Raw genomic sequence first — 15,363 nt, forward strand, 5'->3', positions numbered from 1 at the left:
TGTACTTTAAACATACTTCAGGAGTTTTCACATTCTAATGGTGTCTGCATGGTTTTCCTCTCATATTGCCAAAGACATGCTGGTTGAGTTAAGGGTCTGTTGCAAATTGTCCCTGTGTGCATGGGTGGGCCCTGTGGCGGATTGGTGCCCTGTAAAGGGTTTTTTTCTGCCTTGTGCATAGTGATGCCAGGATAGGCTTGGAAGCCTGCTGACCTGGCATTGAATTAAGCAGGTCTAAAAGTGATCTGTTCTGTTACTTTGAACAGATGAACCCAAAACACTTCTGTGTTCAAGAAAACAAAAATGATAAATACATTTTTAAAAGGTTACATAAACTATTTTACTTCATAAGAAGAATATTTAAATGAGAGCAAATATTTCACACTTGAAATCTAACAAACGTTATTTTATATATTAAGAAATGTATTCCTTATAATAGCCACATAGAAAAACTAGAAGCTATAAATAAACACAACCATCAACAAGCATCTGGAAAAATAAATCCATCTCTCCGTCAGTCATCATCCGTGATGGGGGTGCCGCAGTCCACCCCGGTAGCACTGGGTTCAAGTCTGGGGTACAATCTGTAAAAAAAAAAACAAAAAAAAAAACAACACTGCTTTACTAAAACAGCATGCAAATGAATTCAAATATACTCTTAGCGCAAAACATTAGTGTCGGATGCTATATAAAATGCACGGCAGGAAAAAGCTAAAGATCGGGAACGTTGTTTTTATTAAGGGGTCGTAATGTGTTGCAAATTGTGTCTCTGAAGCCAAAGCTGGAGATGAAGTGACAAGTGGAACTCTGATGTGTTAAATACGGCATCGAGATTTTACCACATATCGGAACTGTGTATAACAGTTAAATATATATATCTGGATATTCTACTTTTTACATTATATTATATTATTATATTAATCTCTTGGTAATTCTTGATATCAATTTTAGATATGGATCTTTCAATCGATGCCCGCAGTGCATGCCATTTTGTTTCACGGAGTTTTAGTAAAGAATAGTTTTACTTTTATTCTTTGGCGTCATAACATTTAAAACAAGTAAAGCAAAGAAGCACGTGCACCGGAGTAAAAGACCTCGCACTAGCGCCCTTTGTGATCGGCACACACACACATCCACGCGCACACTTTCCCTTAGCTGTGCTTTTGTGTTTTGTCAGAATTAATGAGAAAAGTTCCCTTGCCCTAGGGGTAATTAGTGTCCTTGGAGTTAAATAAGCTAATACTTAGACACCTCTGGCACAGGCAATTATGTTTGTGTATTGAATAATTGATTCAAAGAGGGGGGAAGGGCTGCTAATCAGATCTGAGCATAATGAATTGATTTAATTAACAGGGGAATCTGAGGGTCTCTGGGAACTGTGTGCATTTATTCAGTAGCTGGAGCGGGAGCGGAGCGCATAAATTGAGAAGGGCTAGGCGAGTAAGCGTGTATTCTTTTAGCGGTTTGTCAGGGTTGGAACTGGATTTCATAATTTTTTTTATGCCCCCTCCCCTTGGAATATAGTTGCGGTTTCGAAGCGAATGAGTGTGGAAAGCCTCTGTTATATATTTTTGTGTTCTGTTTTTGTGCAAGATTTAAAAACGCTAATCGTAATCATATCTCACCCCCCTCACCCTTTACCCCCCGCACCTCCACCAGCATCGGTGGTTGCGGAGTAGTCTCGTTTTGTAAATTGCTTTTTTAGTTTTTAGTCCGTGGCAGGCTTAGTGACCGTCGAAGAGCGATCAAGAGCAGGTTATCGAAAGGCTCAAACTGGAATAGCTGCCTCGGAGCTTCTGCTGCTTCTTGAATGTGGCTGTATTGTGTTTTTGCCCTTTTAAACAAACCTAGTTTAACAGTAAAAGGAGGGTGAACGTATTAATTCATATTACCGCAGAGGGACTGACTGTAGTTCGCGGAGCTCCGTAAGCACAGGCGCTTATACATGTAAAACGGTGTTTATTTTTCCGAAAGACGACGATTAGAGCGGGTTGGTGTTGGTTGGCGAAGCCGAGGACGGATCGTCTGGAGCCGGACACATCGTTCTTTCGGACGATGGTGCTGGATAAGGAAGAAGGTAGGTGAGCTACAATTTCTCCTAAAAGGGGAGGGTGGTGGCGGGGGTCTCATCAGCGACCCGTCAATCATCGTGCGTATGTTTCGATGTTGTCCTGTTAATCCGCTTGGCTTTAACGTAAGGTGTCGTGTTGATCGTGTGTTTTCAGAAGCAGCCGGCGCATGTTCTTGCTCTCTTTAATGTCCGAAAGACCGGGACCCAGATCGATCCCTTGCTAGTTCATCTTACTTTGTGGAGCGAATCACGAGAAGAAAACAATGCCTGCCTGCGTGCGCGTTTCGTATCTTCACGCCCCGTGCACGTTCGGAGTTTTTTCCCCTTTTAAAGCAATGTCCCCGTCAGGTCCCCAACTTCCTTTTGAATTGTTACATTACAGCCGTTGGCTCATATTGTTTGCCGCTGCGTTAATGGGTTTTTATTCCCTGCTCGAGTTATTGAATCCAGCTGGTGTCACTTTTTTATTCCCTTTGATACATCGTAGCGTCTCCTTTTGAGCAGTTAGCTGGCGACTGCCTTGGATGCGGGAGTGTGAAACGATGCTAGTTGGCTTCCAGTTTCTCCGCTTAAGGTGATGTTGGGACCGCATGTGAAACTTTAGATTTCAAACCAGATCCTTCCGTAATACAAGTCCTCGCATGCAAGTGATTAGCTGTTCGACTCCCCCCCCCCCCCCCCCCCCCACGTTGCAGTCAGTTTTAAAAAACCTTTTTTCTTCAAAGGTAGCAGTTTCGCACGCGTCTCCCCCCTCAGTAATATTTAAATATCTAAACAGAGCCCACTTTTAGCCACAAGGAGTTTTAAAATGGTCTGCACTTCAAAGCCATTATTTATGTCTGAAAATGGATATTTCATATCTGTTTTAGTTGAGCATCCTTTCACTTATCCATCTAAAAACCAATAAAGAGAATGTCATAGAAACATAAATTGGTCTGTCTCCCTGAATCCATGTCTTGCTAATGTATCCAGATTAACTCAACTGTAAATTGTCTCCTTTGGATGGTCTGTCTTGCTAAAAGTTTCCTATATGATTCATGATTTGGATTGCTTTTAACAGCTATTGGCTAAGCAATATGGTAAATGTACAAGGTGATGCAAATGGCATTAGTGAGAGGATGCACAGGAGCATGTAATGCAGTCAATACTACATTAACTACTGATGCCCAATTACAGAAACGGGGAGAGTGGCTTTTAGGAGCATTAGGACTTGCAGAAGAGCTGAGATCACCTGCTGCTCATTGCCTAAAAGCTTCACCCTTTGCTTGCTGGCTTTGACCAAACTGCTGCTTTATTCTAGGGCTTTAATTTTATCCTTGCACTACAGTTGTAGATGCTCCCTTAGTGTTTTTGGGAGTAGTCGACAAGTTCGGTCCTTTTTAAGGTAAGGATTTTCTGTTTCATGCACTCTGCTTAAAAGATGTCAATTTTTAGCTGTACAGCATGTTTAAAGTTGTCCTTTCTGTGGCACAGAAGGTTCATGGATAATTCCCCCCCCCCCCCCCCCTTTTAAGAGGCTTTTTTCATCTATTTTGATATTTGGGTGACAATTGTTTGCTTGTTATGCATGGGACTTAAAGTTTGTCTGGTCTTTTTTTGGGCTTTCATAGGCTTATGCCCGTCCAGGGTTGGTTCTTGCCTTGTGTCCAATCTTGGTATGGTAAGCTCTGGCGATCCATGCCTACAGTTGAAGTAATTTGAGAATGGTGGGCTGCTGGCATAATTGGGTAAAGTGCATAAACTGAACCACTTAAATCATATGGTAAGTAATCCTGTGCCTTGGTTTAATTTTTGCTATTGGTTTAGGCATTCCTTTTTATTGATTTGATTCTCCTCTGCTTTATATAGCTTGCTTTTTAAGGTTAGCTGTGTAAAGATGGCATTTAGGATTGTGGGGTGCTAAAGCCTTGCCCCATTGTGTGCTCACTTTGTTGTGATGTCCTGTTCTTGAGTCTGAACGCAACAGTATTGCCACACTTAATTTCCAGTATAGTGAAATTCTGACGAGTGTCCAGCTAAACTGTGGATGACTTGTTTATCCCAAGTTCTGTCTTGTAGCATCGTTTAAGGCGCTTCAGTTAAATCTGATAGGTTTAGTTTTAGACTTGGGCAGTCCCTCTTAATGTTTAAATTTACAACTCTATTTGGCCAGCTTGCTTGCTTCATACATAGGTCGGAGTACTACTAGACATCTATGACTTTGAGAAAATCTTTTGACCTGTCTGTACCTTGGTTATCTATGGAGGCCATTTAAAGGGAAAATGGTTTTAGTGCTTTATTTTGAAACTGAAATTAGGCTTTGCAAATTGACCAAGGTTCAAAGTTTATTTGGGTGTATTGAAATGGAATAAAACAATTCTCATTTGATACTTTGTTTTTTTTTTGGTTAAATACAGGTTGAGTCAAAATTAACATTTGAATGGTGAAAACAATTTATTCGCAACATATGTGCAAGATTTACTGTGGCATAAATTGTGTTAACAATTTTGATTCTCCCTTTACACTTGTTTTTGAGCAATATGCTAGAATCTAATCTCCAGTTTCCTTTACTATTGCTTGCAGTAAGCTACAGCCTGTTAAATGCAACTAACCACAGAACATTGGTTTAATTTATCAATCATGCAAAAAAGTAACTTAATCATTGTTTCAACTTTTGCTGCATGAATGCATTCCACAAGCTTGTGCTGGTGTTTTAGTTCTCTTCAGTTTTGTGAAAGTGGTGTAATTCCAGAAGCAAAAATACCTTCAAAGCAGTCATCTTGTAAGACGGATGTAACTCAGTTTTAAGTCTTAAGCTTATCCTAGCAACATCTCTGGGAGTACTTCAGGTCCTGGTTTAATATAGTTGTCTAACTGTTCTGTGTGATTGTTAGTCATTGTTAACTGCTAATCCATAGCCATCTGGAAGATCTAAACTGCAAACCTTCATATTGTATTAACTGAAACAATGTTCTGGTTTCAGTGTGTACCTAGGATGATCCGTCACTGATGAATTGGTAAGTTAGGGTCCCTTGCTCTTCAAATTCACCATTAAATTTTTGGAGCATGTTGGTGGCTTAACAAGATGGGACATGTACCAAGTTTGAGTAGCAGCTGGTCTGGTTAAGATGCAGTGTGTTTTGGTTGAGAATGAAGCAGTTTGAGTAGATGGTCGCTTTATAATGAGCCAATCAAGACTAGTCTTAATTTTGTTTTTCTTTATCTTTAAACTACAGCAAATCAAAACTGAACTACTTTTCTGTGTAGCCTGGTGACTTGCATTTGTGAAACAAAGCTAGTGATCTATAATTTTGTTTAATCCTCTTGGCTGTTTCCTTGGACTAGACTAATTCTCGGTTAAGGCACCATCCAAGCTTGGCCAGAGCAGCTGAATGACATTGTGTGGAACATATGCTATAAATGGACTTTTCCACTGACTTACTGTAGCTTGCATTCTGTTGCCATTTCTTCACTTGCTCTCTTTAAAGAGCCGACTGTGTGCTAGAACATAGCTGCCATTACTTCTCATGCTGTGGTCTGGACAGATCTGCTTGTAATACACAACACTGAAAAAGCACACCTAGCGCTATGTGGTATCCTGTGGTGTCTTTGCACGATTCAAAATGCCAGCTCAATTGATGCTTCATGAACTTGGTGATTCACTGCCTTTGTTCACAACCAGGCTACTTTGTCTACATCTACATCTGCTTTAATCCTTATTTGAACATTTTAGGATTTTTTGCTGCATATGAACATTTTACACCTTACACTGCTTTACTGTCATGCTTTTTTGATAAACTTATTAAAACATCTAATCTGACAATGTAACTAATTGTGATCTGTTTAGTATTTTAGTTGGTATGCAGTTCTATAGTATCAGAGTTGGATTTACTGGCGCTCAGATTTGAGCTTTTTTTTTTTTTTTTTTTTTTAAGAAAGTGATGTCTGATTTGAGGTATAACTGTCAATTTGTGCTACACATACTGTGAGGTGATGAAGTGGGTTTGTGTTGCTGCCAAATAGAAGGGTGTTGGTTTAAATTCTGAAAATCTTATCCCTCCAGGGATTTGTGGCTTTTCCTTTCACCCAGATTTGTGAAGTTAACTTTGATTATAAATGAGCCAAAAAATGTGGGAGCTGGCCTTGTCTGGGTGCTTTTTATGTACTTTAAGATGTGCTTGCTTGGAGACTGCCTAAAACTAGATTACAGGGATTTCAGTAGATGAGTGAATAAATAAATGGATTGAGCGTTCGCTCCTCTTGTGTTAATAGTGTGGAGTCCCCATAACTACACAATGGCAGTGCACCTTCAGCTAGCAGTCAACTGTTCCTTGAACTGGGTAGCAATTCCAGAAATTGTCAAATGGAGCTGCACAGTACAATTGCCTATGGCAAAGGTGGTTCAGAACCTGTTAAATAGGTACATAGGGCAGAAGTTCGTGTGGCTTCCTATGTGCATTTAGCTTTCTGGGTTTGAATCTCCCATGTCAGTGTCCTCTCCTTTTTAACTAAGATGTAAATGTCGGCTTAACTGAGGTTTCTAAATTGACCCCAATATGAGTTGACCCTTTGAACTGGTACTGTCTGTGGTTGATAGTGTTCTGGCCTACATGACTTTGAATTCAATGAAGCAAGTTTGTGGTTATGTGCTACTAGGTTATTGTAGTCCACAAGCTGTCATTGACAAGTTGCTAACATTTAAAACAAATATTAAACTTGTTTACAGTACTAGAAAGTGTAGGAGTAAATCTATTGGTCCAACAGTCCTTTTGACTAAATCAGAGGGCTTAGTGTTATAAAAGCGCTGTTTGGTTGCATTCCCTAGTTAAATCTTGCCTAAATGTAGAACTTTGCTTGATCTAAACTATATTAGATTGGTGCAGTTTACATTATGGAACTACCTGTACAGACTTCCTTGTATTTAACTTCTGCACCTTTTAAGGGTCTGATGTTAAAGATTAATCAAATTTGGTGTTGCCTGTGATTTTTCCAGTAGTACCCCTGCCCTATACAATAAAGCTTAAATGTGTAGTTAATCCTGTGCTATTTAAGATGCCCCAAGTCAGTTTTAGGAAACTTAAGTTTGCTTGGGTTGTTGGCAAGCTTTTTTTGTGGTCCTGTTCTGGATGTAGCCTTTTATAGTGAAGGATCTGGGTATTTGGGGATCTGGCTTTGCTTTGTAGTAAATAGGATAATGTATCTAAACTCTTAAAGGCTTTCAAAAACGGTCCAGAACATGAAAGATGTATGCTGTATAGAAGTCATTTGGTGCCCTTACAAATTTAGAAAAGGTCTAGACAAGTGTAGCCAGAATTTTAAGGGATTTTAATCTTTTGCTGACAAATATAGCTTTAAAGCACATCCATGGTGTTGAGAACTGATTTGTCTGCTGTTGTAGGTTTAATTCTACCTGTAATTTCTGGTACTCTGGGTGGTACTTGCCAATGAAATCGTGTTGTATTGCCTGGCTAGTAAATCTAGTCTTTAGGAATGTGTGGCTTTTAGCACTAAATAGTAATGTACGCTTTCCTTGTTTGTACTAATTTTGTTCTGTGTCCAATGCCAAGCTTACTTTGGCAAGCCTTGCCACCAATAGTGAAAACTGCAGAAGCATGCAGTGATCTGAAACAAGAGTGACACCTGGTGGACACTGTGCTGCTTTAACTTTTACATACCATCACACCTGAGAATATATAAAGTGTACCGATGAGTTGGGTCAGAGGCAAGCATAGAAAGGCATTGGACTCGAGATCACCAAGTACTAAACCTCATGCCTCTCCTGCAGTTGCCAACTCCTGGTAATGGGGTTTACCTAAAATTCTGTGCCACTCTAGTTCTTGGGTTCAGCATTCTTCATGACTCTGCCTACATTTTGAGGGAGTACAACTGTGATTTCAGGGTGAGATTTAAGAATGTCCTGCCATGGAAGTTATGGGATTGTGCTTTGAAATTCAAAGGGCAAAGGTGGATGTTTATACAAATGCTTGACATTTTGCTTCTCGCTTTTGAGTTGAAGTCTAACATGATACTTGAGCAATGGTTTCATACAAATTTCTTATGGTTGCAGGCAAAATTCAAGATGGCTTAAGATGGTATTAGCCTTATTTGCAAATCAGTGCTGCATTAAGTTTATACTTTCAAATGGAACTAGATGAATCACTCTAGGGTGCACTTGTTTAGAGTCCTTATTTTTGTGAATAGGTATCAAATGCATGGAAATCTTAAGCCCTGTGCCATTGATTGGAGTTAGTTCTGTGGTACCCATGTCAAGCAGCTGGTTTGTTTTTAATCACTTGCTTCTCTAGACTGCAATGGTATATTCAACTTAGTTAAGATTATTTAGCTGATTGACTTTTCCCTTGACAGTCGAAATAGTTCGGCTGAAATTTTTTTTTTTTTTTTTTTGCATCTTTGTTCAGATAGAGGACTAAGTCGGCACCTGAAGCTGAAGCTTTGCTAAAGTTGGTACACTGCTTGTTTTGAGTACCTTGAATTAGAAAGTGGTGCACTATTAAGAGGAACTTGGATCTATATAGCAGATTCACTGTAGTTTTTACAAGCGACATAGTTCAGCTTTTTTTTTTTTTTTCCCATCGGCAGACATCAAGGTGGTTTATCACATTTGTTAACATTAAGCCTGTGCTATAAAAAGCCCAGGGTCCTAGAAACTATTGAAATGGTCAGAAAAACCTGAAATGTAGAGATGCCAGGTAATTGAAAGGAAGTGTTCTGGGAATCTCACCTAATGGGTTTTGTTTTTTCCAACTTGCTCGCCTTACTTTTGTATTAGTGGTGGGAGGAAAAGTTAAAGGGATACCATGTAGCCGATTTTAGCAGCTAAGTGACATTCTGAGGTTTCGTTTAGCTGACATGCTAACCCTGCTTATATTCGTAGCTAAGCACGTTTTTGGTTTCCTCAGAGGTGGAGCCCTTACCCCGACTCCACCTCACTTCTGGGCTGGACTCGCACATACGTCCACACATTTATATATGATCCAGAAAACCTCAGATCTGCCAGGTCTTTGGTACATTGTTCGATCAGGTAATCCTGTAGCGGACTCTGTACCCAATCAAATGTGTTCCTACTGTTTGGTTACTTGGCTAATTTGCCTTTTCTCATGCAGTATCTTGGTTCATAGTGAACTATTTGTTAATTCAATCTTTACTGTTGCTACTTTTGGAAGCTAGCAAATTTTTAAAGCTTTTGGTCCAATAGCATATCAAAGCTCCAATGTCCATGCAGTTTTTGTTCCGTTGGAAGATATTGGGTAGGAAGTTTAATGCCAGCTGTGCACTAGAAGCACTAAAACAATCTGCAGTTTACTGTTCTGTGAGTAGCAAGTTTCTAGTGGGATATGTGGGCTTAAATTTCAGTGTTGGCTCACTGGCACTTGCAATGGAATGTAAATGGCAATGACTCTGTAGTATGCAGTTCATAGGGTAGATTTGAGGCTGCTTACTACTGCATGTGTACATGTTTGGACCCTTAATGACTTGTTAAAACCACAGCTGAATGAGAGAAACTGGTGCAAGATTCCTTCTACTGTAGTAGAGGTCTTTATGTATTATAGTAGCAAAGCTGCAGTACTTTAATTTCTGTGATTTGCATTCTGTTTATGAAATGCTAGAGAGCAGTAGATGAGTTGCAATTCTTTCATTTGAGTTTTGGTCCTTATGCCAACAGTTCAAATTTGTTATGATAAAACACTAAAGCCTGTGCCTGGTCTCTGTCCAAACTGGCCAGTTTTTCTTTGTGATGAATGAGGAAGTGTTGAATGATACCCACGGGGAAGAAACTGAATGGAAGGCATGCAGTGTCTCACATGTGTCCGAGAAGCAGGCTTTATGGGAATCCACCTTGAGGTAGTGCCAGTGAAGAAACCTACACATGAATACTGAAGAAAGTTAAAGTGCATCTAGGGCAAGAGCAAATCTTTAAATTCTATCACCAGTCTTCGACAGGTAGTGTGGTTAGTGGTATACTAAAGCAAGGGGATTAAGCTTTTTAGGCTAGATTCTGTCGCACTAAACTTGCATTGACTTGTTAGCTTACATTTTCTGAGTGGCTTGATTTAGTATAGTAGCATTGCTTGTCAGTAGGTAGAAAATTCAGGTTATTGTAGGCCTTTAACCACTTTAATAGTGTAAATTGTTCCCATTATTGAAACAAGATTTTTAAGTAAATGTTTAAATGTACATTTTTAAGTACAAATGTATCTGGCAGATGTTATCATTGCTCTAGTTGCAACTAGTTAATCACAACTACCAGCAACAGTAATTCCCATTTCTCTGGTTCATTTTTCCAGTGAACTTCAATAGTTTACATATTTAGTGCAAATGAATACCCTCTGGGTTAGGGAGTGTCAGGGTGCAAATTTCTTTAAGGCCACTTCAGATAATACTTTTTTCTCGAACACCCTACAATTTTCCATTTTCAAATTTATTGAAGGGGTAGGTTTTTAAACCATTTAGCTCAACTCCCTTATCTGGGTCAAATCTTTCAACTGATTTTAAACCCGCTTTGGCAAAGTGAATTTCTTCAAATTTTGCATCTGTTCAGTAAAAATGACAATTGAATATTCCATCAAACGGTGCAATTATGTAACATTTTGCCATTATCAATGGTTATGCGATTCCAATTAACGTGCCCAATTGCAGGGAGAGAATATAGTGAGATATAGGAGCACACAAGTGAGATGCATCAGATTGCCCCCCCCCCCCCCCCCCCCCCCCCCCCCACCTTGCCTCTTCCGGTGAGTGGAGTGGGTAATTACATGTGCCAAATTGCTCTTGCAAAGGAGTAGCCTTGATCGTGGTGAAGTATTGGCATAAGCCTGATCTATTTTCGCCACGACTGAGCACTAATACTATAAGAGCCTGAACAGAAAAATAGACCAAAAAAATGTTTAGTATGCAAATCTGCACATATGTAATACTTTAAAGAAGCTTCCCATTCTTGAAAAATGATTAAAGAAATGGCAAATTACTCTAATAAAGCTATTTAGTTAAATGCACTAAAGCACATTTTCTTTAACCACTAGCCATGGTTAGGACTAAAATTGTGGGGTGCACAAATTCATTCATTCAGTTTTTCATGAAAGTAGATATTCCACACCATGCTAAACAAGTTTCAAATTGTTTGAATCTTTGTGTGCCCCACGGTTTTAGTCACATAAATTGGTTATTTTTTTCCCAAGTGCATTTATAACTAGTTTTACTTAAACATTTTTAAAACCTACAATTGCTAAATCCAAACTGTCTCAAGGCAGCCTTTATCCTGTGTCAAGTTTGAAATTTATCCCAATGGTGTTCCCAAGGGTAAGTGGTGGTCTAAACATTTTACAATATTTTAAATGGCAAGTGAGCATTGTCTTACATTTGATTTTGAAAGCAGGGAACAGAAATTGGGTTTAAAAAAGGCAGTGCCTAAATGCTGCTGTAGCTTCTTCCTGAAGTTAACATTTGTGCCCCATAACAGATGTGATGAACCTGATCTTAATGTATTGTACAGCGGACCTCTTAAAACTGACAATACCAAACATGTATAAATAGCATGTAGCACATGCACGTTTAGTTTTTGTATATTCTGTATGTCATATGGTGTAAGTTGTGCATTTCTTGCTGTTTTGGGAAACAAACCTCTGAATAGAAATGGATTACCAAATTACTTTATGAAATGGCAAATAGGAAGTTTTCAAAACCAGTAAATGCAATGCAACCGGTCTGAAGGTCTGTAAGCTGTGACCAAGTCAAGTAGACTTGTTTTGGATTGCTGCTAACTTGACGTTTTGGGGATGACTTGAATCAAAGGCATGTCTTTCAAAGGTAGTGGAGGAGTTGGCTTAGTAAATAAGGTTATGTTGAAGCAAAGTGGAACCCAATGGCACAGCTGGCATCCCTCAATGCAGGCTTGTTTTGCACATCCAATGATCTGTCTGTTCTTTTGTAGGATACATTTATCACATCAAAACAAGATTAATTAAAACTTAAAATCATGCTAACTGCTTAGTCTGCATTTGACATTGAGCAAATGTGAAAGAACAGATGGCTTTTATAATTTTGTGCAAGTGGTGGTAGAATTAGAAATGTAGGATGGTCAATTATTGGATTGAAATAAGGTGGTTATTAAAATACTTTGAGATTTATAAATGTATTGAGCTATAGCATTAGGCTTAACCTGCTGGTTACTGTGCCTTGTTAGAAGCTGAACGGTGAATCTGAAGTTGTGTAGCTTCCAGGTGCTTAAGTGATCCTAGCACCTTTTTAAAAATACTTCAAACCGGTTCTTCACTTAAACCCAGCCTCAAAACATTACCTTGCATATTCAGTCTTACTTATGGCACACTTAGGTTTTTGCAGGGCTGATACGATATAAAATATATCGGTGGGCTTTTTAAACTATGGTGACATAAGGTTTGTACCTTGGCTGCTCTAGAAATGTAAGATTTAAAGTGGCTTCATAAGGGTCTAAAGTGTGCGTTGATGCTGACATTGCTCCTAAAAGCACTCCACACTTATGCAGTCCAAGTGCCCTGCCGACGTATTGCTTAGTTTGGCAAATGCTCCATGGTGCAGTTGCAGTCTTTGGTTTGAGGACCAGGCTGTTAGTCGCTTTTGAAATTCACGTTGGCAAGTATCATGAATTTTGTAAATGGGTAATTCTTGCTTTCCACATGGTCTTAACAAAAATACCCTAAACATGCTTGAACCTTATTGGCGAGCCTATGGTTTCAAATTTTTTTTTTTGTGCTCATCACTATTGGCTAGATGTCAGTTGGGATTTCTTACTAGATATGGAAGTAGCATCTGGCTGAGTCAACCCTCAATCTCTCTAAACTGATTGTACCTCTGATCCATGTTTGCATGGAAGTAGCTCAAATGATGACAAAGTGAAGTTAGTGGGTTGTTTTAAGACCATTCAATAGCAATGGCTGAGAGTGGAAAGTGCTGCTCATCAACCCATTTCAGTAAATGGATGCATAAGACCTCTGCTGTTTGAAGCAGAGCATGTTACAAATGGTCTTGCTGGATTTTCATTTATGTAAAGAAACTAATCCTTAGCATTTCATTACATTTTAGATTGAGTAATCATTTTGCATACTCTGCAGAACTGTAGTTGAGGGAAAACTTAACTGGACACATAGCAACTTGATGCTAGTGGCATTATCCCATGGTTCTAAATGTGAATTGTAACAAGCTTCCGAAATTTGTCAAGCTTGTTGGATTTAAAGTAGACTTGTGGGTGTATTTAGTCTCAAACTTCAGGAGTTGGTAGTTTCTGTGATTCTTCTGATGTTGCTCTTGGTTTCCATCTTTTAACATGGGATAATACTAAAGCTGCTTTAATCTAGTGTTAATTTAGGTAGGTGCTAATGTTTCCTATAAGTGTTTTATGAATAAATTTCAGATGTGCTCTTTTCATAGTGCCTACAGGGTTCTATTTATCCCTCTGGGATTCTTCCCACTTGTGTAGGTTAGACTACTTAAAATTGGACCCCGTATCGGGTTCCTGTAGGTTAGACCACTTAAGTCTTGTATTTAGTGAATCTGTTCTAACTTGGTGTGCACACTTTGGAAGACATTCTAGATTTTTTAACTTTTTGCCAGTTCATGACCAGATTTCTTACTGTCATTTTCAATTTGTATAAAGTCCAACTTCTGTAAATCCCTAGTGTTTGCACCATGTTGTCCTTTAAGCACAGTAAGTTAGCATTTGTTCCCTTCTGATGTCAGTTTGCTTATTTCATAATCTGTCCTTTCCACCCAACACAAACTACTCCTTTAGTATTCCAGCTCAACTGCTCAGACATTTCTTCTAAATTTGTTCTGGCTGTCTTAATATTGTAGAAATCCATTAGCTGCAACTTTTACTGGATACTGAAAGCTTTGTTGCAGAAACAAGTCTTTCTGGACTTGTAACTGATGGTCTCATGAAAATTGTTAGGTTTCCTGTCTGTTCTACACAAGCATTTCCATGACAAAGTGGTTGAAGCACATTTGACATTTTGCTTCATAAATTCAACCTTCTGATAGCACTAATCATTCCTCTTGACTATTGTATTTTTGGGGTAACTTCATTTTTGAGAGGTTCACTAAATTTTACATGTCAACTTGCAGATATCATTACACAAACCTGTGTAACTGGCATTTTGAATATAAGATGCAGTATAAAAATGTAATTTAAGTTTAGTTCCAATTTGAAAATGTGCTTGAGCTAAATATAAATCCAATATGGGGAATGATTTTTAGCAAAACATCTGGTCAAATATTCTGAAGTGGCTTCATTGACTGTCTACTCTCACAGAAAAGTGACCATGTAGACATGCTTGCTCCTGGTACAAAATACTATTGTATGCATTGCACCTTGGAATATAAACATTGCTGAGCAACTGCTTTTTGTGAGTTGTAGAGTTCGTTCATTGATTGTATAGTTCTTGTAGTAGAAACCTACTTTTTGGCTTTATTCTGATTTTGCAATTGTAAAGTTTGCTTGTGGCAAGTCTAATGGCTCACAAGGTCATGAAGTATGGAGTTTCATCTAGATTTTTGGTAGTTTCCTGAAGGCTCCAAGCCAAAATTGACTGCCACAAAAATAACTGGCAACTCATTTGAGTGTTCATGTGGAGTTCTGACCATAAAATACAGGTTTAGATTTGAAATACGATGGCAGAGTAGTGACTTGATGGTACTGTTAGAGCTTTTTCTTGTTGTAGCTCATGCTGAACCTAGGGCACTGAAGCATTTATAGTACATGCAGCTAGTCAGTTATCCATAGATCACCAATATAAATGGTGCTAGCTCTGATCCTATATCTGCATGATTTCATCCAGTTCATTTGGATAACTTGTACTGCACAGCTAGTTTACCATGTCAATTTTTTTCAATGCATACTTTAAGCTGTGCTCATGATTCACTTCATGACCATGCTGCTGATACTCGCAATGGAGTATTGTTCCTTTAAATCATTTCAGTGAATTAGAAAATGTTTGAAACAGGAATAGTTGTCATATTGACACCTTTCTCTGCTTAAGAGGAACTATTTAGCTAGAATCGGCAATTGTCAAGGAAATATGTTGGAAATTAGGTTAAATTTATTTGTCTGACTTTATCCAAGCTGACTTACATTTATGGTACAATGTGATTTCTTTTGGTTTTTCCAGTTGGAGCACAGGCAGGTCAATGCTTTTGATCAGGTGTCAATAGTGGGATTTGAACCCACAATCTCAGGGTTTGAAGTCCAAAGCCTTCACCCACTACACAACACTGCCTGCCTTAGTGTGCAGTTGTCATCTGAGCTTTAATCCTTGGTGAAA

General features: G+C 38.8%; 1 protein-coding gene across 4 annotated transcripts in view; it reads left to right on the plus strand.

Annotated features, from left to right (window-relative positions):
• Nucleotides 1-1,357: 1,357 nt before the first annotated feature.
• The window catches only part of lmo1 (LIM domain only 1), a 56,668-nt gene continuing 42,662 nt past the window's right edge, over nucleotides 1,358-15,363 (plus strand). The window contains exon 1 of one of the 4 annotated variants that reach the window (XM_028793772.2): nucleotides 1,358-2,077. In XM_028793772.2, coding sequence (XP_028649605.1) covers nucleotides 2,056-2,077 — 22 coding nt within the window. In that variant the 5' untranslated portion in view covers nucleotides 1,358-2,055. Of the gene's footprint in view, nucleotides 2,078-3,310; nucleotides 3,456-15,363 lie in introns of those variants that run through there. The other 3 variants (XM_028793775.2, XM_028793774.1, XM_051923717.1) reach the window with 3 other exon arrangements.

Source organism: Erpetoichthys calabaricus, chromosome 2, assembly GCF_900747795.2.
Source record: "Erpetoichthys calabaricus chromosome 2, fErpCal1.3, whole genome shotgun sequence".
NCBI classification, from domain to species: domain Eukaryota; kingdom Metazoa; phylum Chordata; class Cladistia; order Polypteriformes; family Polypteridae; genus Erpetoichthys; species Erpetoichthys calabaricus.